Source organism: Fusarium sambucinum, chromosome IV, assembly GCF_050947815.1.
Source record: "Fusarium sambucinum isolate potato_lamoka chromosome IV, whole genome shotgun sequence".
Taxonomy (NCBI): domain Eukaryota; kingdom Fungi; phylum Ascomycota; class Sordariomycetes; order Hypocreales; family Nectriaceae; genus Fusarium; species Fusarium sambucinum.
The window spans coordinates 6,195,167-6,220,550 of NC_139291.1; the positions used below are offsets into that span (position 1 = coordinate 6,195,167).

The 25,384-nt window shown below is 48.6% G+C and overlaps 9 protein-coding genes across 9 annotated transcripts; 4 read left to right on the plus strand and 5 right to left on the minus strand.

Annotated features, from left to right (window-relative positions):
* Positions 1-366: 366 nt before the first annotated feature.
* FSST1_002034 (major facilitator superfamily-domain-containing protein) lies at positions 367-2,208 on the plus strand (the record flags this gene model as incomplete). Its single annotated transcript, XM_083227984.1, has 5 exons — positions 367-546; positions 601-701; positions 755-1,090; positions 1,146-1,786; positions 1,838-2,208. 5 exons carry the CDS (start codon positions 367-369, stop codon positions 2,206-2,208), a joined length of 1,629 nt encoding a protein of 542 aa, XP_083092216.1.
* Positions 2,209-3,967: 1,759 nt separating this feature from the next.
* Positions 3,968-5,135, minus strand: FSST1_002035 (uncharacterized protein; the record flags this gene model as incomplete). The annotated part of the gene is made up of 3 exons (XM_083227985.1): positions 3,968-4,598; positions 4,655-4,879; positions 4,936-5,135. The coding sequence occupies 3 exons, from the start codon at positions 5,133-5,135 to the stop codon at positions 3,968-3,970; spliced, it is 1,056 nt and encodes a 351-aa protein (XP_083092217.1).
* A 2,540-nt stretch (positions 5,136-7,675) lies between these two features.
* On the minus strand, positions 7,676-7,927 carry FSST1_002036 (uncharacterized protein; the record flags this gene model as incomplete). Its single annotated transcript, XM_083223848.1, has 2 exons — positions 7,676-7,815; positions 7,870-7,927. The coding sequence occupies 2 exons, from the start codon at positions 7,925-7,927 to the stop codon at positions 7,676-7,678; spliced, it is 198 nt and encodes a 65-aa protein (XP_083092218.1).
* A 1,293-nt stretch (positions 7,928-9,220) lies between these two features.
* Positions 9,221-9,976, plus strand: FSST1_002037 (AMMECR1 domain-containing protein; the record flags this gene model as incomplete). The annotated part of the gene is made up of 1 exon (XM_083227986.1): positions 9,221-9,976. The coding sequence occupies one exon, from the start codon at positions 9,221-9,223 to the stop codon at positions 9,974-9,976; it is 756 nt and encodes a 251-aa protein (XP_083092219.1).
* A 747-nt stretch (positions 9,977-10,723) lies between these two features.
* FSST1_002038 (P-loop containing nucleoside triphosphate hydrolase protein) lies at positions 10,724-11,506 on the minus strand (the record flags this gene model as incomplete). The annotated part of the gene is made up of 1 exon (XM_083227987.1): positions 10,724-11,506. One exon carries the CDS (start codon positions 11,504-11,506, stop codon positions 10,724-10,726), a length of 783 nt encoding a protein of 260 aa, XP_083092220.1.
* A 3,583-nt stretch (positions 11,507-15,089) lies between these two features.
* FSST1_002039 (pyridoxal phosphate-dependent transferase) lies at positions 15,090-16,793 on the plus strand (the record flags this gene model as incomplete). Its single annotated transcript, XM_083227988.1, has 4 exons — positions 15,090-15,167; positions 15,226-15,513; positions 15,572-15,616; positions 15,666-16,793. 4 exons carry the CDS (start codon positions 15,090-15,092, stop codon positions 16,791-16,793), a joined length of 1,539 nt encoding a protein of 512 aa, XP_083092221.1.
* Positions 16,794-17,296: 503 nt separating this feature from the next.
* FSST1_002040 (splicing factor, Prp19-binding domain-containing protein) lies at positions 17,297-18,640 on the plus strand (the record flags this gene model as incomplete). The annotated part of the gene is made up of 1 exon (XM_083227989.1): positions 17,297-18,640. The coding sequence occupies one exon, from the start codon at positions 17,297-17,299 to the stop codon at positions 18,638-18,640; it is 1,344 nt and encodes a 447-aa protein (XP_083092222.1).
* A 100-nt stretch (positions 18,641-18,740) lies between these two features.
* On the minus strand, positions 18,741-20,809 carry FSST1_002041 (DNA-directed DNA polymerase alpha subunit POL12; the record flags this gene model as incomplete). The annotated part of the gene is made up of 3 exons (XM_083227990.1): positions 18,741-18,911; positions 18,961-20,290; positions 20,340-20,809. The coding sequence occupies 3 exons, from the start codon at positions 20,807-20,809 to the stop codon at positions 18,741-18,743; spliced, it is 1,971 nt and encodes a 656-aa protein (XP_083092223.1).
* Positions 20,810-21,264: 455 nt separating this feature from the next.
* On the minus strand, positions 21,265-25,240 carry FSST1_002042 (uncharacterized protein; the record flags this gene model as incomplete). The annotated part of the gene is made up of 3 exons (XM_083227991.1): positions 21,265-21,298; positions 21,358-25,078; positions 25,129-25,240. 3 exons carry the CDS (start codon positions 25,238-25,240, stop codon positions 21,265-21,267), a joined length of 3,867 nt encoding a protein of 1,288 aa, XP_083092224.1.
* Between the last annotated feature and the right edge of the window lie 144 nt (positions 25,241-25,384).

Consider the following 25,384-nt stretch of genomic DNA (forward strand, 5'->3'; position numbering starts at 1 on the left):
CAGACCCAGCATTGGACCTTAGTCAACTGAACAGCTTGCAAATCTCATTGTTTCCCCTCTGTTCCCCGACTAGATACACTCACTCTTATCGGTGCCAAGCTAGTCTCTTGTGGCATGATGTCCTCCGTTAAATTCATCTGATGGCTGCTCAGATCTCACTCTTACTGTCAGAAACAGAAGGTAAGAAAATAGTCTGAGTATTGTGACATGGATAATTATATCATAGACAGTGATCTTACTTAAGTCTATTCTAGATTAATCCTTATATATTTTCTCTTTAACATATGTTCAGCCCATGATAGCACTGCTCTGACAGAACTCCTCGTTTTGTGACCGGCATTCCCACCACAAGCTGACTTTGTAAAAATGTCAAACATATTGAATTCAGAAAATCCATCTGAAATCTCACCACTTCTCAGAGATGATGGGAATGATAGAATAAGTATCAGAGATACTGAAAATGGTCAGCGTGTGGGAGACGATGTTTCAACACGAGTGTACTCAGACAGAAAGATGAATCTACTTCTGGCAGCTGTTGGCATTGGTGTAAGAATTCTGGGCTTTTGTAAACAGCCAAGATATACTTACATGGTTCACCAGGTTTATCTGGCTGCTGCGGATCAGCTTATAACCGTTGCAACATACGCAAAGATCGGTAACGAACTCCATGCTCTCAATAATACTAGTTGGATTGCCACAGCGTGAGACTATCAGTATAAAGTACCAGTTTGAACATCGACTGACGTCCTGCCAGCTACTTCCTGACACTCACGAGCGGACAGCCTCTTTATGGCAAACTCAGTGATATCTTTGGCCGCAAATCGTGTCTTCTCTTTGCCTACACCGTCTTTGCCATTGGCTGTCTTGGCTGCGGCCTGGCTCAGTCAATGACCCAGCTCTGCACTGCGCGAGCTCTATCTGGCATTGGAGGAGGAGGCATGAACTCCGTGGTGACTATTTTACTCAGTGACCTGGTGCCATTGAAGGAGCGTGGAATGTGGCAAGGAAAGATCAGTCTTCTTTTTTTCGCCGGTACTGCCACAGGGGCACCCCTTGGAGGAGTCATGGCTGACTCGATCGGTTGGCGATGGTGAGTTCCAAGCGTATCATTATCAGGCATTCGACGTGAACTGACAGGTATGCAGGTCGTTTCTGGGTCAAGTGCCATTGTGTTTTGTTGCATTCGTTGCCGTTTACTTCGTCTTAGACCTCCCACCGGTAGAGCACGATCACTGGCTCTCCAAGATTCGAAAAGTTGACTTTCTCGGTGCTTTAACCCTCGTGGTAGCCGTGGTATCACTTCTTGTTGGCCTGGATTCTGGGTCAAATCGAGGCTGGTCACACTTCATCACCCTCATTGCCTTGTCCTTGACTCCCGTGCTCTTAGGGCTGTTCGTATTGGTCGAACTAAAGGTTGCTTCGTACCCGCTTGCCCCTGGGCATATCATTTTTGATCGCGCCCTTTTCGCTTCGTATCTGGTGAACTTCTTTGCCATTGCTGGGCAGACCTCAGTAATATTCTACATACCTCTTTTCTTCCAGGCCGTCCAGGGGCTAGATGCTACTCAGAGCGGTTCACTACTTGTTCCAGTGATGATGTCCGCTGTCGCATCCTCGATTGTGAGCGGTTGGGTCATCAAGCGAACCGAAAAGTTCTTCCTCCTAAACTTGTCTAGCTATGCCTTTGCGTTTGCTTCGATCGCCCCCATATGTTGGTCCGTCTGGCACCGATCAACTCTATGGACGTCAATTACCCTCGTCGTCATGGCTTTGGGGACCGGTAGTGGTATGCAAAGAAAGTCCATTCATTCTTTCTCAAGTGAACTAACCAAGTTAGCCTTCATCACGACCCTCATTGGTCTCCTTGCCAATGCCACAGTCGAAGATACAGCTGTTGTCGTGGCAACTTCCTACCTCTTCAAAGCTCTCGGCTCTAGCATAGGTGTCAGCGTTGGATCTGCCGTTCTTCAGCAAGTTCTTCGGACAGAGTTGATTGCGAGACTTCCCGATCAGAGCGAAGCTCGTGAGATTGAAGAAAGGGTTCGTCAGAGTCTGGAGTACATCAAGGAATTGCCGCCCAATATCGCCGAGCAAGTGAGATGGAGTTACCAGATTGCTACCATTTGGACTCTTGCTTCATCTTCTATGCACTTTTTCTTGGCCTTTATCTTTAGTTTCTGGGTGAAGGAGAGGTCTCTCAAGCGATAGGGAGACGGATTCGAACTTGTCTATGCCTACCAACTCCAATCGGAATTCGCCAAGCCATAAGGAGACGACTAGGTTGCATTTCTTCGGTGGATGGACCGCATGTTCTTGGATATCTTATAGATCAAGCTTCCCTCCATAGACCGTGAGTAATTGATAGCAGTTAAATAGGTGCACATGGGTAGAATTATTACTTGTCAATGGAAACTACGTTCAGGAGTTCAGAGAAGTGGGGGGGTGTAGCTTGCTCCTGCCACTAATGCAAGGCACACCCGTTGAACCCCGCATTCAGGGTCGATCGATCTCCACTGCAGCTTCCATTTCGTCCTGTTTAACTACAGCACCAACAAACAGACTTTGGCATCAACGAATGCATAACTGAGTTATTCAATCATTAGACGACTATTAACCATAAGGCACTTCGAGAATTAATGATGAAGATCATTCGGACGACTAACAGCTGGATCCTCCGTGCCCCGTAAGTGCTACCAACTGGCATCAATACCTGCAATAATCAACTATATGAAGAGCAAGTTTGGTTAATGACTTGGAAGAAAGCTCTCACGTCATACCCAAGACCTGATAGTTTCAAGAAATCGATAACTCAAAGGGTCTGAACCTAAGCCGCGAGAAGGGCTTCCTGCCAGGTGGCGTCAAATACCGTTCAATTTGAACTTGGATCTTGTTGCTCCTTCTATGCCTGCTCAACCTTCAAAGCGGGGGTTTTTTTATTTCAGATATACGAAATTTTTCGTGCGAAGTTCCAACTTCTCCGACCACTTTGCCTGACCTGGCTTACTGTTCGGCGTATCATGCAAAAGGGATCTATTCGGTCTCAAGGATGTTCGTTAACCTTTCATGCCAGAATAATAACCTAGAAAGGAGCGCTCCCACTACAAAATTCAGAGGGCTTTGTCAATATTTCAAGCATGTGCCACCCTAAAACTCAGCTTATCTAGTAATAGCCAGCATTCTTCATGTCCGGTATTCCAGGCCATGTCTCTAAACATGATTGAGGCATCAAAGCGCTACCTGCGGATCAGGCACGACTTGCTTTTTGGAGGCACTACGGAATATGATATTTCTGGCAGGAGTGTATATTGCGAATTTGCATGCACGACTTCCAAACTAGACTAATATCCTTCAATCCGTTAAGTAGTTCGGTTAACATGTTGTTACGAGAAGATTCATGCAAACCTCTCCTGCAGCCGCGACTAATATGCGTACGGGCATCGAAGAAACACCACCAAGATGGTTGATTTTGTTCAATTTTACCTTCAAAACACAGCGATGTTAGGTTCGCTAATATCACCAGCTGTACACGGAAGGAGGAGACATGTACCCATCCGCAGAGATTCACTCACTACGTCGTCGTGGTTAGCAACAAGTTTTCTAGCTGCCTAGGCATGGTCCCCAGCTTCTTCCCTCTAATTTCTCATCTAGAGCATTTCCTTCGATCTTTCCGGGGGTAAAGGGCCATTCCCATTTTCGGTGGCAACTTGAGGACACTAATGAGACATGGCAAGTTACTTCTTATCCCCAGCATCGCAATTTTAAATGTCAAGATTCCTCATTTTGATCGCTATGAATAAACTTGATTCAACATTCAAGCCACAATGTTGCCCATAGACCTCCCCAAAACGCCATTTCTCCTCTGGGTATATACAATCATACAGAGATGCAAACCACCTACCAAGTAGGTTTGTTCTCGCATCAGTCCCCATGGACCATTCTATTCATATTTCTTCTGACATGATCCACTTTATTCGCGCTGCCATCTTGTCTCCGACAGGTCGACTTCCTGGGGAATGGCTAGACCATCAACACTCTCACGAGGGGTGTTGCCCAAGAGAGCTTCTCGGTCCTTCTTCTCTTTCTCCAACTTGGACTCCTTCCCGGCAGCTGAATCATCATCCTCTTCTGGGACAGCTACCAGACCTCTGTCGCTGGTCCAGCTAACTGCCCGACCGCTGCTATATCCTCTTGGCCGAGTGGGGGAAAGCGTGGCTCCAGTAGGTGTAATTGCTCCAGACTCTTGAGCTTCGCCCTGAGCCCCCGCGTAGCTAAAGTCTCCGCTTCCAATACGCTCTTTCGTCACGGAGCCGCGGCGTGCTACGTAGTCGTCGAACTGGGTATCACGCTTGTGCGAGTATACGCTGGGCGTTCGCTGGACAGTGCCCATCTCGACTGATTCACGCTTAGAGATGATGCTCGATCTGGAAGAGGCTGAGGAGTAGTGCTTGTCAGTCGACTGTCGAGCGTAGGAAGTATCGCGCTCAACGTCGTCGTTAAAACCATACGGCTTGACGTTAACGGGATGGGTATATTCGTCATAAGCGGAGAGGCGGCGATATCTCCGCACTGAGTAGAAGACCAAGACGAGGGAGGTGATGCTAGTGCATGTCAGTACAATAATCATTAATAAGGTTTTGTAATGACGGAGACTTACATGAAGGCACAGTCCAGCGCCAGAGCTACGAGTGAGTAGTGCTTGTCGTGCTTCTCAGTGTAAACAACAATGTCAAGGGCGAGAGTGGCAATAGCGCAGGTTAACTTGATAACGTGCGTGAAGAGCATAGTCCACGGCGTCAAGGCCTCTGCAAAGTATTTGGCGATTTCGACAAAACTGCATAGAGATGCGACGAACCACAGTGCCACATTGGTAGCCTCCCATCTATTCGCATGGTCAGTAAACAATGAGCTTGGCTAGGTGCTTCTGTGCCCACTTACACAATCTCAATCGTAGGGTCATCATTCTTTTTATCCCCATCTTTGTTCGCCTTCATGCTGTCGCCCAGTCTATAGGCGAAAAGGCCCATCATACCCATGGACAGACATAGTTGAATGGCCCAGGTGGGGACGAGGACCAATGCACGCCATTTTGATCTGTCGAACTGTGCCTGAGCACGATGGTTTCCGTTTAGAAGCATGCTGTACTGTTGCTGTTTCTTATGTTGTGGGTGTTTTCTTTGGTGTATTTTGGATTGTTTGGTGAATATGCCCTGCACTGGACTGTGTTGTTGCCCGTTCCCTCTCCTCCAGAGTCTTGTTTTCTCAATAGTTTTGTTTTTGGGGTTGTTCGTCTCTCATACAGTAACAGACGGTCACAGTTGTGTAATCACGGTCATGAGGCTGTTTGGGTATTCTGTTGTGTTGTGTTCTGTAGCTGTCGTGCCAGTTCTGTTTCGCCTTCGTCCTGCGTGCGTTATATTGTATTGTGGTTGTGGTCCTGCAAAACCTCAAGTTTTCTTGTTCTTCAAGAGTCAGTCATTTGAGCATCAGTAGTTCCTGCCGCAGAAGGGGGCCAGCCTTCTTATTTATTCTTGCCAGCTACTGGACTGGGCTGCATACAACAAATCAAGCCTCTGCCTCCGCTCCCCGCAGGCCGAGTGAACTCAGCCCTCTTGCTCAATATCGATGGGGTCAGGGATGATGAGCCATCGCTCCACCATTGTGCAGTCCAGAGTGACGCCTTGCCGGGTTGCTCAACTGGAATTGGGCTTAGTGCTGATGGAGGGCTGCGGCTGAGAGGAGAGCTTTGCTGACACATGGTTGAACAGCTCAGACAGAGGGGACTTTGCAACATGACACAGGAGCTGCTAATTTGCAGGCGGTAAAAACAAAAGTCCATTTCTATTGAGTACAGCATACTAGGACTAGTTGCAGGCCTATGAAAAGTTGGTTTTTTAGGGGCTTGTTAAAGAAAGATTACTCTTCTCAGAGTTGAGAATGGGATATACAGAGTCATCCTTGAAGTCAGCTGGGCTTTTTCAGCTCCAGCCATAAGAAAAGGGAGAAAACAAAAGCTACCAGCCATCCTCTCTGCCTCTGTCTTACTACCGAGCCCTAGCTAAAACTCAACGGCCCCTACGGAGACGGAGTTGAGGGGGTCCTCGAACGGTAAATGAAGGAATCCTTCCAAATTGACGCCAGGGTTAAGCGCGAGGCAGCGCAGTGCACACGCCAAGAGCCCTCTAGGACCTGAAGAGAGAGGCATTTTTAACGCCCATGGCTTTAGGATCGAGTCCGTCTTGGTTCTTGAAAACGGCAAGGCTGATTTTGAGTTTCATTGTGGAAAAATCAAAAGAGTCTATCCACTCGTTAGTCCTGTAAATAGCAACAAGAGGAATCATAGATTGTGGCCATGATACTATTGCATTGCATAGTGGACTCAAATCACCAAACTTCGCCTAGAGAGAGGGGGAAATGCATTGCCTCATCGAATATCGCAAGGAATCGAGCTTGGGAAGGGAAAAAATTGGCGATGGAATAGGTAAAAAAGTGCGCTGTGTGGGGGCTGAAACTAGGATGTATTCACCAAGAGGTTGGGTCGGTCAACGGATGAGAGTTGAGAATGAAATCATGAGGTACCGAGAATAGAAGCCATGACCAAAAATCTGGGAATGTCATCTTGGCTGCATAGAGTTGTTATTAGCGAACTGCGCCTCGATTCTTTCTTTGTGTCGGTCTGTTTCTACCAACGAGCTGGTCTTGGTAGACAGATGAAGAATAGGCACCAAGAAGTAGCAACAACGGTAGCAACGACAGGGATTGGATATTTGGCCACAAATAGTTACAGTTACAGTTAGAAGTTGGAAGGACTGAGAGACTACTCGTAGGGCCCTTCAATGGTTGCCAAGCCATGTCATCACAATTGGGGATCTAGGGTCAGTGGGGCTCGAGTTGAGTGGACGGTTTTTAGGGCCCGCAAGGCTGATTGCAGTCGCATCGCATCATGTAGGTAGCTTGAATAGGATAGCTTCAATGATGTGTTTTGACTCTATGCCAGGGTTGCTGTGAGACCTGTATGTCGTTTTTTACCGTGGGTCTTAAAAATAGAGAACACCCATAACCTAGGTATTCAAGAATATAGTATCATGATTATTCGAAAACTTCTCAGTATCTAGTTTACATAGTATTTATTAAGGAGGATGCGGGCTTACTTGATGCTTGAAACATATCAACTCTTTTAGGTATCCAATGCGGTGTCCTGGCACCCCCGTTTAAATCATTTGATCGAAACATGATTGGTTAGTTCGCATTCGACTTAGCCACTGTAGCGAGATAAACAACACAACAAAGACCATACCTATTAATGAGAAGGACTTCAGTATAGACTTTGCATAAGGATAACCCAATTCTTTTCACTGCCGCAGAGTTTCAAGAGCCAAACTGCTTTATCACGTCAAAGATGACTGCGTCTTACAGCATACAAGAAAGGCAACATGATTCCACAATAGCTCAAGTGAGCAGTGCTTCCATTTCTCGAACCTTACATCCTATTCTAAACAAGCCCAAAAAAAAAAACTCAACCGCTATTATTGTCTTGAGATTCCCTCAAGTCATCGGATTAGATTCGGTTGGATTTTGTCTCTTTGTAAAGAGGCAACCGTCCGGTCCGTCCGTCTGTTCATTACGAGGTCCACTTCAATCTCGAGCACCCAAGTACCTGGGCCAAGAGTCTTTTAAATCAGTACTTCTTCTTCTGCTGTTGTTGCTGCTTCTGCTGGGCGATGGCTCGCTTCCTGGTGGGGACCTCAGCAGCGTTGAAAGCAACAACGTTGCCCTGTGCGTCTGTCATGGCGGGGACGTTGACGTCGACTCGCTTGACTTGAAGATGTTAGATGGTTTTCATTTGAACTGGAGACAAGTTTGTGAACTTACTCAAGCCGGCAGAGGCAGCAGAGACAAGAGCGATGAGGGTAAAGAGTTGGAACTTCATCTTGATTGATTGAAAGAAAGTTGAGTGATTGTAAGTTGGTTTGGTAGAAAATGAATTGAGGTGTCGACCGGCGACGAGAAAGAAAGACTGAACGGAGAAACTAAAGTGAAGTAGAGTTTAGATTGAGATGCTCAGCATGAGGAGATACTTGGCTTTGGCTGGAAAGACACGACTATTTGTACTGCATCTCTGCATCTTAAAGATGCTATACCTCCCCCCAGATTTATGCTTACAACTCGAGACACCGAATAAGCTTCATGAGACGTGTTTGGGGACATCAGTCCCGGCATTCGAGCGCCCACTGCTACCTACTTCATGCGCCTTATCCGGGACTTGAAGTAGCCGACGCTTGGCCATCAAGAGCTTCGTAAGCTCTTGAGTGTCAACTCCCAGTATTAAAGATGAATCATCAAGAATTAAGAGTCGGATCCTGGGCTTGAAACGTGGAGTTGAGCAATTCTGTAACCGGGGCGCGATGATCAAACTGGCGGCTGTCCACCTTCCGGTTGCAAGATGATACTTGGCTTTGTATCAGCATCATCGCTACCGCTTGCTTCGCCTCCCCACGATTCTTCGCACCCTGGTATCAAGGCATAATATATCATTATAGGTAATGCCCACTGCAGAGTAGTAGTTGTTTCATCCGATCAGGTTCTCTCTTTTCTTCAAGTAAAGATTACCTTTTAAAGTTAGAGATGGACGAGGACCCAGTCTGTTGTGAAAGAAAAGAAAAAAAGGGTTGACTACAAGTGGACTTAGTAGGCGACAGTGATAATGGGGCAATTCAGGCCTGAACCGCCTGAAGATACATTAGCTCAAGATTCCCGTCTTTGGAGGATAAGCAATCAAAGCTTCCTTTTCCAACCATGGCAATTATGACGCTTTTAGCTTAATGCAGCTTTTCCAAGCAAGATTCGCGTACAGTCCTAACTCTAGCGCCTTGAACCCCTCTTCATGACTCTGTTAGTTGAATTGTATTGGTCTTTGAATTGGGTTTGTTGTCACTGAGTCGAGCATAGCAAGTTCCACAGGGTGAATTACCCCTCCATGTTTAACCATCTCAACACTCTCTGTCTGCTCTGCTTAATTCCTCTTCTTCTTTTCGCTCTTCCACACTCTGCAGCTGCTATCATCTCGCATTCTCTACTTTGGTGCTTCTACGTCTGACAGTCTCTTTCGTCCCGTGCTCTCTCTCTCAAGGCGTAATATCTTGTCGCCTCTGCTTCCAGTCGTAACAACTACTCCATTCTAGCAAAGTCTCCTGACTCTTTTTCCAGTCTTCTCTTCCTTCCGATGGCTACCAAGGAACACTGTCTCGCTTGCTTCGAGACGCTCGATGCTCATCTCAACAATCGAAAGGCCTTGACTCTAGAGGAAATCCAGGAACTTTCGGCTCCTACGCCAGAGTCGGAGCTCACGTCACCCAAAGCTCTCGACGATCCCAGTCTTCAACACCTTGCGGTCCCTGACGCCAGTGCTTCATCCTCGTCTTCATCGACCTCGCTAGGTGCCTCAACACCTGCGACAAGCACTTCTTCCCTGCCTATTCCCCCAAGCTCCGCCCCGCTATTTGTGACATGGAACACCATGGATGACGGCGAACCCATGCTGCGCGGCTGCATCGGCACCTTTGAATCCCAAGATCTCTCCGAAGGTATCCCAGAGTACGCTCTTATATCCGCCCTCCACGATACCCGTTTCTCTCCCATACGAAAGTCTGAGCTGCCAACGCTGCAGGTCGCAGTCACGCTACTCACCGACTTTGAAGAGGTCGATGACATCTTTGACTGGGAGATAGGCGTCCATGGCATCCGGCTCTCCTTCCACGACCGCGGCCGCCGCTACGGCTCCACATATCTCCCCGATGTCGCCTCAGAGCAGGGCTGGACCAAGGATGAGACGCTCTTCAGCCTCATCCGCAAGGCCGGGTGGACTGGCAGCCGGGGCCGCTGGAAGGACTTGGATCTCAAGGTTACACGTTACCAGGGCAAGAAGACTACTCTGGAGTATGATGACTACAAGAAGTGGCGGGACACTGTTGAGGCGTGAGGTGGCGGTTTAAAAGATGCTGCTTCTAGACATAGAGGCCCTGGCGTTTATGGTGACACAAGGGTAAATCTCTTGATGATGACGATGTTTTTTTTCTACTTCTCTTCTCTTTTATTCTACACTCACAAGGTAGAGTTGGGTTTGTTAACACCCTCATCTAACAGTCAGCTACAGACAATAAACCTCATTCATGATTAATCTGAACTCAGAAGCTTGGCCTTCAGAATCGCAACATGCGACATAGCACTTTTCGATGCAACTACTGTAAGACTTGTGGAAACTTATAGTTCATGGGGGCAATTCTGCATTACTATTCTTCATCCACGTCTAGGTACTGACAGGATTACATGGTCTTTGACAAAAGCATCATAACATCCGGGCCACGCTGTGTTAACATAACAAACACGACTCGCCTGTGGACAAGATTCCGCAAAAAGGGTGTCAAAATACCAAACTGTGCCAACGATTCCCCCAGGTGACAAAAAAAAAACAAAAAAACATTGTCCATGCAGATAGAACTCCTGATGGCAGATGTGTGGGGGGTTATCCCTTCCCTCCCCGAACAGAACGCATCTGTTTATAAAAGAAAATTTGACAAAAAAACCCAAGCCCTTCGCCTAGACGCCGAGGTATCCCTGGTATATGATTTTGAAGCCTTTGAAAGATCCCTCCCAACAATGACACAAAGCCTCTTTTCCTTCTCCCGTGCTTTTTCCTATCCATACCCATGTATTTTGCCATTCCTATTTACCAACACCGCAGACTCTTCCAGAAGCCACCGTCCTTCTTCCCTCCAAGATGATCATCCTGCAAGGTCGGCCCTCGCACTCCTACAGCACGCTTCTCATTCTCGCTATCAGTTGGCAGGGGCGTCAACGGCTTGGTCATACCACGCGCGTTCGAACGTGCTGAATCGTTGCCTGTGTCGGCGAGTCGTCGTGCCTCAACCACACGGCGCACAACGAGCGCAAACGTTTCCTCGATGTTGACCTCTAGGCGCGCACTGGTTTCCATAAAACCGCAGCCACGCTTGCGCGCCCACTCAAGACCTTGAGCGGCGGGAACCTGCCTGCTCTCTTGCAAATCGCACTTGTTGCCGGCGACAAGCTTAACTGGAGGAATAGTGCGCGAACGAGTGTCATGGCCAGATCGTAGACCCGCGCGGCGTGCGCGGTCAGCGTTGTCGAGGCGGGTCTCGGCCTCCATATCGATAAGCTCGTTGAAGTGCTGAAGGGCGTCGAGTGAGTCTTTGGAGGTGATGTCGTAGACCAGTAGGAAAGCATCAGCGCCAAGGTTGGACGATGCCCACATGCCTCGGTACTCCTCCTGGCCAGCCGTGTCGGTAAGGGCGAGGTGATAAGTAACTCCATCTATGCGACGCGTCACGCTGTATGAGTCCTCGATAGTTGGGTCATAGTCTGATGTCCATTGCGAGCGGACGAGTCGCAATGTAATGGAGGATTTACCACACCCGCCGTCACCGCAGATGGTGATGGATATAGGGACATGTGTTTGTATCGGGGCTGTCATGTCGAGTGATGAGCTGTGTCGCTTGCGAAACGATCGACTGGTGAGTTTGTGTGTGTGTGTGCTATAGAAAAGAGAGGTAGCTGGTTGCGCAATTGGTTGTTGCACAGCTCGAGCTATGGACGGTCGTAATAGGCACAAAAACGAAACGGGTGTGGAGGGAGCTAAGAGATGGAGCTCTCTAGAAACGATCTAGAAACGGGCGCGTCGCTAAGGGCTTTGGATTGCGGTGGTGTAGAAATCAAGGTAGCTTTTTTCTTGGATATTGTAACGGGCAACGTTGTGTAGGTCTGGATCGGGATTTGGAATCTGAGTTTGTCTACTAAGTCTCGTATCGTAATGAATCGTGGTAGTCGTCGTCGTGTTCGTAAAAAATGGGTAGCGAGGCGTGAGGTTATGTGTATGTAATGATTGGATATGATATAATATGAAAGTAAGGATCGATGCTGGATCGTAGCGTTATGCAGTATGATGTTATGTGATGTGATCAGATAGCTGTGAGGTCCGAGTTTCTGGCCAGATAATTGCAAAAGGATGCAAAGAATTTGAATGAGTGGAAGAAAGAGGGGCTTTGGTTTCTGAGACAGTTCAATCCAGTGGATGGTGGGAAAAAGGATGACGAATGTGTGGACGAATTGTTTGATGACCTGGCGCAAAAGCAAACAATTTTTATTCTCCCTTTTGTCGTCGTCTTTTTGTCCGTCTTGAAGAGGAGTTCGGTACTAGGTAGGTAGATAGGTAGTAGGAAAGGAAGCTGGTAGCGTATGATTGAAAGTAGGTACAAAGGGGGGTAGTGAGAAAGTCGTTGATGAAAGGAATGACACAATAGAGAGACAATGGATGATTGAAAGTGAGAACAAAGAGAAATGACAAAAGGGAAAGAGAAGCGAACAGTTTGTTCTTGTTTCTTTTTCCCTCTCTCTACTGCAAGCTCTCTCGGTTCTCTTTCAAGATACAGCCATGGTTTCCCCCTGGTAGCGGGATAACGGCTGAAGGTGCCGCGGTCAAGTTCAAGGCAAGCCTTTAGATAGGTAGGTAGTGGAGGCAGACAGGCAGACAGGCAAGCTAGCAGGGTTAGCGTACGGTACTGCGCTGTAGCTAGCGTACCGTATAGAGGCTGCCCACTACTGGAAAAGTTAGTGCCTGCACCACTGGACACCTATGACCGGGACTCAAAGCTTGGGTAGAGATGGGGCGCGGCAAGGATTGAAGACGTTTGTGGCGCCTCTAGTCTAGTCCGAGGCGCAGGGGTAAAAGGTAAAAAAGGCAAAGGTATCCGTAGTTAAGGAAAAGAAAAGAAAAAAAGTGTACCCAAACGGATGCATAAATATGGTATCTTGATTTGGGCATCAGGCATTAGCATTAATTTTAGATTGACATCTTGTCTCCGGTGAACGGATCATTATGTGATCTGCAGATGAACATAGAGGCGACATATAACCTGCTTTTTATTGAGGCTAGAATTTAACATAAGATTACAATACCAGTATAGATTACCAGTACATATGGATACCCAATTGGCCATCTATCCATCTTTCTTAACAATACAGTTAGGTTAGGTAGTACCGCACTCAAAGTCAGTGACTGCGCTCCATCCCGAAAAGCTGGTATACGGTGATGTGCGAGGTAACCGAGAAGCGACAAGGGGTGGGATGGGGATGGGGATGGGATGGCTGTCAACAGAAATCAGGGGCAGACAGATAGACACTCGCTCACTTACTCACACTCTTTCACAGCCTCCTTCGAGCTTCTATTCTCTTCTCTCAACGCGTCACTTCATCGTATAAGTGAAGCCCCTGTTTATCCAATGGTTGTGCTGATCCTCAATAAGCTTTTCGTTGTTAACAAGCCCGAGGTTCGCGAGGTCCGCAAGGAAAGGCGAGAGGCCTTATCTTTTTTGCTTGCCCGGGGTCTAAGAGAAAATGGTAAAATCTACCGATCAAGGCAGAGATTTTCCTCGCTTGAAGCTCGTCTTCAAACCTGGGTGTTGCAGCCCATGTGGAGAGAGCCTGCACATGCACTTCAATATCAAGTGACAAGCTCGCAAGCCAAGCCTACCACAACCAGAATTAAGGCCTAAAAGGATGATTCTGTGCATATGAAGAGAAGCAGAAAGGTAAGCCACAGTACCCATGCATGTGTAATGCAACGGAAGAACGGCATGCAGCCATCACCCAATATAACCTCTTTATTTCATCTCATCAAATCCTTCTCCGCAATCGGCCGTAGCTTGGGTTCCTGTTGGCTTTAATATCCATGTCCTTGATGGGATATGCAACCGATGTGATTGAATATCACAATTGAAGGTGCAAGTGATAACAGAATCCTTGCCAGATGACAACTTGAACTTCCATTTATGGTATATGTTCCCCCCTAGGCATTCCATTTTTCACCTTTCAAACTCATCATGATATTTAGGCAGAGGCATTTCCCCCACACTCTACTAGAGTATCTAACTGTTAACCCCCAAACGTCCGTATCTTAGTACCTTGGTAGTCTCGTTGCACAACTCTATTAACAAACTTACTTTCGGTTCTTATTCTGCCTGTAGCATAACTAAATCCAATTAAGTTCGGCGCACGGACAAGACACAATGGATCAATACATAATTTATCACATCAGGTCAGGTCAGCTTGAGTTTGCTCTACCGTGCACTATGAAAGGCTCGAGCCATTGTTTTTTTTTTTTTTTTTTTTTTTTTTCTTTAACCACAACTTGGACATTGTCTCAGTTATATTAGTGCCAGGGCGACGAACTGAGCTGCTCTGTCTCTTGTCCGAGTCCGAGTCCATCCATGCCTAGGGCACACATAGCAACACCGGACTGGACAGAAATTTGACGAGGATTAGCAATAGTCTTCACGGACCCCGTGATCTTCAGGTCTCAGACACAAGATCTGAGACCTATTTGTTACTTTTTGGTTATCATTATTCCCATGTGGAAATCAGGTGGTCTCGAACAGGTACGCAACGGCTCTCGGGCATGGCGCGATCAACAGCAAAGGCGCGTCCGAGGTTCAGGCTGCAGTACGATCATGATCGTCGAGATTAGGAGAAAAGAAATTGTGCAAGGGTTAGGTTTGAATCACTGTTTCAGTTGAGCTGATGAGACCCTGAAAGCGTTGAAGATTTCAGCTAAGATCTATTTCTCCCATCCAAAGGCCTGGTCATATATCTACCCTGTACCTTTGGCAAAGTTCAATTATCTCCTAGGCTTAGACATGAATGTTGACTTAGGTAGACCAGGTCTGTATCGTCGAAACTCAACTAACAGGTTAGTGAAGACTTGTCGTTGGTAGACTTAACCTTCCGGAAAAGACTCGGTAGAACCAATTGGTTCTTTCCCCAGAAATACGCAATAACTCCCTCGAGTCACGAGACATGAGAAGTAACTATGGCTTTCTTTACCGTCTGTTCCGAGTCGCAAAGTTTTATATGACTCGGCCATTTTATGTTTTTGTTATCTCAATTCGAATCTCACTTGTATTTAAGTGCCGCCTATATATCAGAAAACCTTGCGAATATAGTGTTTTTGCATAATTTTTTCATTCAGTACTTTTTTCCTCCCACGCCTAAACTTAGCCGCCATGACTGTAACCAACGGCCGTAATGGGAACCCCTCCATGACCACAACCACCCTCCATAGGGCTGAAGAAGTAGACGATGTGAGACAAACATGCTTGAACCATCAGACTTGATTGGTCGCTGACGTTACACTGACAGCTTATCAACGCCGTTCGTGGTCTCATCGTGCCTTACATTAAGGCCGCTGATGATGCTGCCGCAGACCGTGCCACTGGAGATATTACGCCCGACTCATTCGGGGTAAAAGACAATGTCTTGGTGGACTTTCAAAAACCTGAACAGCTTGCCCAGCGCCTTAAATTCTCTTTGCCGAACCATGGACAAGGCAAGGATGGTCTGTTGGATATTATTCAACAAGTACTAAAGAACAGTGTCAATACTTGGGATCAGGGCTTTCTTGATAAGCTTTATGCAAGCACGAATGCAGTAGGTGTCACCTCTAATCCCTTGTGTCACAGAAATTGCATACTTATCAGGATATTAGGTTGGCGTGGTATCAGACATGATTCTGTCCGTCCTCAACACCAATGCAAGCCGTCAACGCCCGCTTCCTAAAACAAACAGCTAACACTGCCCAGCTGCATGTTTTCCAAGTCTCTCCTGCTCTCACCATCATTGAGAAGACTACAGCAAAGACGCTAGCCCATTTGTTCGGCTTCACCGGAGCACGAGCGGGTGGTATCTCCTGCCAGGGCGGAAGCTCTTCGAACCTAACTTCTCTTGTGGTTGCTCGCAACACTTTGTTCCCCGAGTGCAGAACTGAGGGAAACGGCAAGCATGATTTTGTGGTTTTCACAAGTGCGCACGGCCACTACTCGGTTGAAAAGAGTGCCATGATCTGTGGTATGGGCTCCAACAGCGTTTGGCCTGTTCCTGTGAACGAGGTCGGATGCATGAAACCCGAGGCTCTTAGAGAGTTGGTTCTCAAGGCCAAGTCTGAGGGCAAGACGCCCATTTATGTCAACTCTACAGCAGGAACCACTGTCATGGGCTCATATGAGCCTTTCGAGGAGATCTCCAAGATTTGCAAGGAGTTTGGTCTATGGATGCATATCGATGCTAGCTGGGGTGGCCCGGCTATCTTCTCCTCAAAGCATAAGTATAAGCTTAACGGAGCCCATCTTGCTGATTCACTGACGGTAAACCCTCACAAGATGATGAACGTCCCTGTCACCTGCTCGTTCCTCCTGGGCCCTGATATGGGCATTTTTAACAAGGCTAACAGCACCGCTGCTGGCTACTTGTTCCATACTAACGACGGCGGTGACTTCTGGGATCTTGCAGATCTAACACTGCAGTGTGGCCGTCGCGGCGACAGTCTCAAGCTTGCATTGGCCTGGATCTACTATGGTGCGGCCGGTTTTGAGAAGCAAATCGACCACGCATTCGAGCAGGCTGCCTACCTAGCCAACCTCATCAAGAAAAGCGATAACTTCGTCCTTGTGTCGCAAGATCCTCCTCCCTGTCTGCAAATCTGCTTTTACAACGCCCCTGGAGGAATCCTGTCCGACAACAATGAGGAGAACACCCTCCGAACTAAGACGATGGTTGAGAAGATGATTCTTCGAGGATACATGGTTGATTATGCGCCAGGACCCAAGGGCAGCTTCTTCCGTGTTGTGGTCAACTGTCAGACTTTGACAGGAACTGTCGAGGGTCTTGTCAAGGGTCTCGAGGAAGTTGGACGCGAGTTAAGTAAATCATAGAATTAGATGATGTATGGGATAGAAAGAGGTGAGACCACACACCATCACGGTTTACAACTGTTAAAGATAGACGATTATAAGGGAATTTATAACTAGAAGGTAGCATATAGATTTATAGTCCGTTAAATGTAGTTTTTCCCCCCATCTATTTATGCACCTTGACTCTTGGATGTAGGACGCGCTTCTTTTTGCAGTTGGGCCGATTTCACTTATAGCAATCAGCATGCGGAATGCTTGGGTGTACTTTTGAAGTTCGACACTTACACTCTACGACTTATTACGATGTTCAATTCTTATCCAAGGGGCTGACTACACAAAATCTATCAAATAGGAAGCGAATTAACCCCGAACCCGTCAATTTGGTGATTTTCAAACTGCTTTCAGGGTAACTTGCCCGATAAGCTTATCGCATATGCCCCACTGTTTTATATCTTTACCAGCCTTCAACGTCACGAGCATCGCGTTCTCATCCTCACTTTCTGAGTTATCTTTTTTCTATCACAATGCCGCCCAAACGCATGACAGCGAACCCGGCGAAGCCAGCGCGATATCGCGCTGGTAAACCTACGGGTGTAGAGTCCGATTCCGATTCCGACTCTGACGCTAGCGAGAACGAAGAGCCCACCGAGCCAGCGCTCCCTCCACCACCAAAAGCGACCAGCGCTGGAAAAATATCATCTGGTAACTTGGGGAAAGTTGACCTCGATGCGCGAAGAAAAGAAGCACAGGCTGCCGAGGAACGAAGAATCGCGAAAGAGAAGGCAGAGCGTCTAGCCGTTGAGGAGGGTTTCGTGACAGAGGAAGAGGAAGAGAGCGAGGAGGAAGAAGACGACGATGAGGAGGAGGAAAGCGAATCAGAGGAGGAGAGCAGTGAGGACGAAGCGCCACGGAGAAAGATGATGCAACTAAAGTTCGTGCCGAAAAACAAAAGAGGAAATGGCAAGGACCCTGAGCAGGAGGCAGAGGAAGCACGACAAGCCGAGGAAGAGGCCCGCAAGAAAGCTGCCGACGAGCTCGTAGAAGAGCAGATCAAGAAAGACCTCGCTGCGCGCGCAGCAGGCAAAACACACTGGGTAGATGACGATACCGAAGCCTCAGATGTGGATACAACAGACGGGCTGGACCCGGAAGCTGAAGAAGCAGCCTGGCGCGTCCGCGAACTCAAGCGCTTGAAGCGTGCGCGCGCCATTATCGAAGAGCGTGAAAAGGAACTTGCGGAAGTCGAGCGCCGACGAAACCTAACAGAAGAAGAACGACAAGCCGAAGACGAAGATTTCTTGGCGAAACAAAAAGAAGAGAAGGAGGGCAAGGGCACAATGGCCTTCAAGCAACGCTATCTGCACAAGGGTGCTTTCTACCAGGAAGAAATGAAGGAAGCTGGCTTGGACAAGCGAGATATCATGGGCAGTCGCATCCAAGACGATGTGCGGAATCGTGAAGCTCTTCCAGAATATTTACAACTTCGCGATATGTCCAAGTTGGGACGCAAAGGTGGAACGAAATATAAGGATATGCGGACGGAAGATACAGGTCGATGGGGAGATATTGGCGATGGCCGAAAGAGAGGAGGTGGACGTTATGAAGACGACGAGCGTTTTAGACCAGACGATGATCGGTTCCATCGCGATGAACGGAGCGCTGGCGGCGCAAATGCCATCCCTCTTGGCGACCGCAAGAGTGATCGACGACAGAGAGATGATGGACACGGTCGACCCAGATCACGGTCAAGGTCAAGATCGCCGCGGCGCGATAGAGACAAAGACGATTACCGACGTCGCAAGCGAAGTACGTCGCGCGATGATGAGCGTTACGACAGTGACAAGAGACGTAGGGTGGATGACAGGTAGACACCACGGCCTGGTCTTAATATACTATTAATAATACCCCCCAATCACAACTATTTGTGCCTCGAATTTAACTCTCTCTTTACATATCTCGTTATGTTACTCATATCCTAACAATCTCAACACGGGCACGTTCGAATATCTGGTGACTCATCATCGCATCGCCACTTCCATCAGACACCGGTGGAGGGTATAATGTCATGCGTGCGTAAGTGCCAGCGCCACGACGCTTTGACAGATAGCCAGGGTTAATAAGGAGGACACTTTCAACGACCTATGGTATAGTTAGTAATAAACCTGGGGATCGAATACGACAACCATACCTTTGCAAAGGGGGGTAACAAGCTAGGCACAACCATCACATCTGGCCTGACATTCACCATCTCGCCTAGCTCCAGATAGCTCAGATCTAACACGGCACCAGTAGCCACACCATCTTCTGTGCCGGTCTTGGGGAGCTTGGAGCGATCGGTAGGGGGAAACAGGGGGAAATAGTGTCGCTGCTCAACAAGATATCTGCACAAGCGGCCCATAAGATCTGTACCGGGCTGCGGTCCGCCGCGGGATACAACCTCTTCCGACCGTAGTTGAGAGAGGATATCCTGTGATGAAACACCAAGCACGACTTCGTTGATGGATAAAGTCATGGGGTTTGTGACGATGCGGACAGCTTTCGGGAGGCCGAGTTCCTTACGAGGGATGGTATCTTGAGGCCAGGAGACGTGTTTCGACAGGATATCTCGAACTGAAGGAACGAGGACAATGGTGATCTGAGGATTTGAGGATGCCAGACGGCTGAAAGCAGGGGCAACTAGGTACTTGAACACAGTCGACATAGTAGCCGTGTCAGGGTCAAAATTTGCCTCTTCAGGAAGATCGAAGTCACCAGTCGCAATGAGAGGGTGGTCAATATCGAGAAACGGTCCCGTGAGGACAAGCGCATCTGCATAAGTATCGGCGGCTTGGCTGCAAAGCGCATGGAGAGGCTCGAAATCAATATTGTCGTCTGCCGTGTATGGGCCAGAAGCATATATAATGTTCAAAGGCGCAGGCTCTGAATCCTCTTCCATCGCATCTGGGCCCCCTCGGAACTTCTCACGATGTGCTTCGAGCGCAGAAGTTGAAGAGGCAGCGCTGGGAAGAAGAGGCATATCGAGAATCTCCTTGACGAAGAACTCGTTTCCAGAGGCATTGGTTCCTCGGAAAGCAACGATCTGACCAGGGAAGAAGCTCCACGAGCGAATGTTGTCCATCTTCAAAGGCACTCTCAAGCCCATTCCTGTCCGTCTTGAAGTCTCCAGCACCATTGATGCAGCATTGAGCTTACCCTCTTGTGAATCAGAGGCGATTCGTCCAACAGCCACAACCTCGGTAGTACTTTGCGCCGCAGCACTTCCAAACTCGCTCTCGTCAATCTTGTGATGCTGCTGGACAAGAGCCATAAAGTTATCAATCCGATCGTCAAGAATTTCACTGGCTTCGGAAAGCTTCATAGCCAATGGCTTGTATCCCAGCTTCTTCTGGTCTGAGGCGGCTGTAAGTTTCACTCGAGGTTCGGAGAAGGGTGCAATTGGTGGCTCGGCTGCATTGAGGCGGTCGTTGAGGACCTCTATAGTCTCTCCTGGGTTTGCTCGATCGCTAAAGGATGTAGGTCTATGGTTCGTTAGTATTTCGAGTGCAAAAATGAAGTTTATGAACGTACGGAAGACCGTTTAAGGATTTAAGCTGATCGTTCATCCCCTTTGCCGGTGAGCTCGTCGACCCTTTTGTTGTATCCAACTTCTTCTTGATTGCACTGCCTCCCGAAGCACCTCGATTCAACTTGGAACCAGAAGCTGGTGTACTGGGAACAAGCCCATCGAGCATACCAAAGACATCTCCGCCCTTGTTTCCGCCCCTGGGCGCACTGGCAACCTTCCTTTCCGTCTTGACCTGAACTTTTCGATGGCTGTTTTCGAGCTCGTCCTGTATGCTCTGCTTCAGGTTTCGTAGAGTCTCAAGATTTAAAACTTGAGCATCGATATTGAGCTTTATGCAATACGACTCCCACTTGAAGAAGAGATCCTCGGCAGACAAGCCGTGCATGCGCATGATGGACTCTAGCTCGCTGAGAACATCAGGCTCAAGCGGCTTGTTGGGGGAGAAGCGGTCTTGGATTTCGGCGTCGGCCATTTTGGGCGATAATAGATACGGCGAGAGGTGATTGATAACGGAGTGTAATTTTGACACAATATAGTGCCGTACCTATCTTGCGTTGAAGAAGATCGTGTTGAGCTGGTTAGAATGTTTGGAGGGGCCTAAAGTGGGCGCGATTAGACGCGTCGTATCACAGGTAACTAAATTCCGAGCGCGTTAAGTGGGCGATAAGATTGCAGTGCAAGTCAGTGCATTGGTAGATTGATATGCAGTCATTTTTGGGACCAAACAGAACAGTTGATGGAACAGAGTAAAGTCATAGTTTTATTAACCATTTATTGCACCATTCCGCTGCAAATCGCTTCTAAACAGGCCATTTCTTAGCCACTATCAAGGTATCGTATCGTGTCCGTAATCGAACAGCAATAGCTGTTGCTTTCATATCTTTGCAAACCCACCAAACGCCGTCTACTTTGTATGCCCTGTTCAAATCAAACATCCAGTTCCGTCATGCTCATGGTGTACCTGTTGACCAACAGAGCTGTAAAAACACTCAAAACACGCTTTCATAAAATTGCTGTTACTTTTCCTTCTCAGCTGTAGTCTTGTCCTTTTCAGTGCTATCCCATTCAGCCCAGACATTATCCGAACCTCCGTACGAGAAAGATAGAGTATTATCTTTCGTTGGGGAGCTTTGTATCATGCCATCGGCGCTGAGGAAGTTGCCAAACTCGAGCAAGTTGGAAGGGTCCGCGTCGAGCAACGGAAGACTAGAAAAGTCAAAGTTTGTGTTGTTCAAATCAAAGTTCGGCTCGGATAGTAACTGTGTAATGGTTCTGCTCAAGGGAGTGTCGAGAACGCTATCGAGTTTGTTTTCAAGATTCAGCCGCGGGCTGCGCCTAACGCTCGCAGGACTTTTGGTTGGCGTTCGTTGCAGTAGCGCTTGTTGACTAGGAGACAACATATCTCTCACTGATCGAAGAGAACGTGAAACGCTCCGTGATACGCTCCGCGTTATGGGACGGTGACTGGGCGTCGGACGAGTCGGTGTCTTAAACAGTGCTGAGTCCATGTCAATCTTGGATTTAGGCGGTGGTGTGGAGGGGCGAACAGGGCTGTTGAACAGCGCCTCGATATCATCATCGAGATGTCCGCCGTTGTAAGTCTCGAATGTCATGTTTTCTTTGCCAACAGCTTCCTTATTGTGTCGACTGTCATTCATCTTAGCCATGTTGACGTTCAATTCTCCCAAAGTCTTTTGTGCCCCCCCCTTACGCGGGGAAGGGAAAAGTAGGCGTCGCGTGCATCCGAGCTCCTCATCAAGGTCCATTTCGATCGGGCTTTCGGCTGTTCCAGTACCCTTAGAAACTCTGGAATGCGTTGACCCCGGGACTGACTGGCTCATGTCCTTAACATGCCGTTCGTCACCCGCCATCAAGTTGAGCATATTGCCCATGGCTACATCCTCATTAGTCTCTGTGCCAATCGAGCCGACATCAAACTGCTTAGGAGATGATTGCTGGATTGGGGCAAGGGGATCTGTTGCAGGATACACTTGTGAGGCAAGAGCAGGAGCAGGTACAGAGGTACTCTTAGTACGAGATCGTTTCGCCTGAGAATCAGGGCCTGCCGATGATCTCTTCTTTCGACTTTGCCCCAAATGCCCAAATGCATTATCCCACTTGTCTTGAGGTCGGTGGTTGTGATATTTGGCAATCCAGATACCACATGGATTGCAGAGGAGCTTTTCCGACCACTTGCTGCGATCATCGTCAAAGCCAAGCGTTTTCTTGATGAGTCGGTGAGACAAGGGCTTCTTATCCTCGTCGCGTTTTAGAATTTCAATGGCGGTAACTCTCCCAGGTTTCTCCGAGTATTCCACATACTCTGGGATTCCGTCATGCTCCTGGACCCAAATCTTGCGCCAAGTAGGAGTTTCAATGGCTCCACAGTTGGTGCAGAACGGGGGCATCTCGCCAGCTGCAATTGCCGACTCAAGTCGTTGTTTGATCGAATCCTTTTTGACTTGGTTTTTGTTGGATTTGTAAGGGGGAGATGAGGGCATTGGGGGGAAGTCGCTCTGCGGGAAAGTAACCTCCGGGAGAGTAGGTAGAAGATGGGCGACCAGAGATGTCTCTGATGGCCCGACAGGGTCACTGGCGGCAGCCATTACGTGAATATTGACCGCTTTGGAGCGGCGAAGGCAATCTGGAATCTCTGTTGATGCACGAGGTTCAACAGTCATAGATTGGGAGAGTGAAGATGGCTCAAGAGGCTCGCTGGCTGGCACTGAAGGCAAAGCTAAGACCCCCGCGGACTGTGAGCGACTGATCTGTCGCGGTGCTCGTGACTTGGGTCTGGCATTGCCAGTACTTGATTTTGAAGTAGGTAAAGATCCTTGAGTAGATTGGTTAGTATCAGTTGAAGTGGTAGGCTCAGAAGAACTTGAGACCGCGCGCACTAATTCAAAAAGTGCATCATCTTCCACAGGCTGAGCCGGTTGCTCGGTCTGAGGTCGAGTCGCTGGCGAGGATGCAGACACAGGTGCTGGACTGTTCTTCTCAGGGGCGTCTGTGGTAGGAGGGGGCGTTGGAGCGAGCGTCGGTGGTTGGGGTGGGCTTGTAGGTCGTTTTTGAGAAGGGTTTCGAACCGGTCGAGGTTTAGGAATTTTCTTCGCGGTAACAGGTTCTGATGGAGGAGGACCAGCGGGGGTCGATGTTGGTTGAGGAGTGTTGAAGTTCTGGATGTGGACAAGGCCTTGACCGTCGGGGCCATCTTGGATACGAAAAACTTGAGTTGGGATCCCAGTGCTGTCAATGTCTTCCATCACTTGCTGGGGCTTGTGCTGGCGGAACTGGCTCTCTTTGGCTGGCTGTAAGATAGGTTCATCAAACAAATCGTCGGTCTCATTATCCATGAAACTCGATGCTTGCCGTTGCAGTGACGGCATTGGAGGTAAGACAGGACTGGAAGGGGGTGGACTGGACCGCATGAAGGATGCTGTTGGTGGCAATGGAGGAGACGAACGCATGTCTTGAGGGCTATCCTCTGAGAAAGCCGGGGTTTCGATAGGTGATTCAGGAGAGCGGCCGTCTTCTTGACTTGGTGACAAGGCACGAAGAGGCCTTGGGGGAATCTGGTTACTCAAGGCAGCACCTAGCTCCTTCCTCATCGATGACTCTCTTCGAGGCTTTGGTCCTTTTGGGCCGGCCTGAGCAGGGCCACCAAGAGGTCCTCGGTCTGGGACGGGTGTAGGAGCTCGGGGAACTTCTTGTAAATGATTTCCGGCCACCACCTCATTACTTGCAACAGGGCGGAAATTTCGGAGTGAGCCAGCGGTACTAGCGGTGACACGAAGGGATTCCGGACCAGAAGTGAAGGGATTTGGGGCGGCCTTTTCAACCCTGGTTGGCTTGGCCCTCTTTGGAGCAGGCCCTGAACCACCATCCTCACCCTCTGTGCCGTCTTCGTATCCAGATGTGTTTCCTTCGGTAGGCTTCTTTCGTGGCCTACCACGGGGCCGACCCGTTGGCGCTTTCTTTCGGGAATTTCTACTTGAGGGCCTGGATTTTGGGTTCGTTGTGGTTGCTCCGGTGACGGGCATAGGGGCTATTCTCTGGATATCTGGTCCAGAGTTGGCCTGTTCCATGGTTTGACCGACAAATGAACTTCTTCTTTCATTCATGCTAGACATTGGGCCTGCTTGGGACAGGGCAGGTGAAGCTACCCGTGACACTTGTCCAGTGTGTCCAAAGTTAGGGTTTGATTGCATAAAAGAGGTCCATTCTGCACCGGGGGTCATGACAGTTTCAGCAGGCTTTACTGGTTGTAATGGAACAGGCTGTAGAGGAATCTGCTGCATGTCCATCGCATGCATGTCAATGGCCTGTTCAGGCCTCAGAACCCTACCTGCGGCAGAAAATTTGAGTTTGACCTCGAGTGTCTCACGGTTTCCTCCACTGAAGACAGCAAGGACATTTTTGGTGACCCGTCCGGTGATCATCTTGGGTAGCTGGGCCATCCAGTCACAGCGCATAGAGTCGAGTGCCCACGATAACATGCCTTGACCGACTAAAGGAGTATCTGGTTCCGAGTAATCGAGTGCGTAGATTGTGAAGTCGCCTTCGCCGCTCTGGCTCGAGAGTTCAGGGCTGCATTCTGTGACTGCCTGTAGGCAGGCTCGTAGGTCGACAATGCCGATAGAATTCGTTTCATCGAGGGGAACTGTTTGGACGAATAGTGTTTGTGCTGATCGAGCCAGACAATTAATTTTGGCCTCCTTATCGAAAGTATAATGCACCTTGACTGCACATCAAGTTAGCGAGGCCACAACTGAACGCAGTGGGTTTGCATACGACCCATAGGTCTCACTTGGACACCCGATTCATTGAGCTCGTTGTTCTGCTGCGTTGCCTGACCGGTCTGATGGCAGTCGCCTAGGGAGGCATTGGGTGTTTGTGATGCCATGGCGATGATTCCCCGGAGGGAAGAGGTCAGGGATAGCCGTCAAGGCGTCAATTGCTGTCAACCTCGGATATGTAAAAAGATGGTGTACTTGGTGTGCAAAGAGGGCTGAGTTCAAGAGGAGAGTCGAGAAGAAAAGAAGCAAGC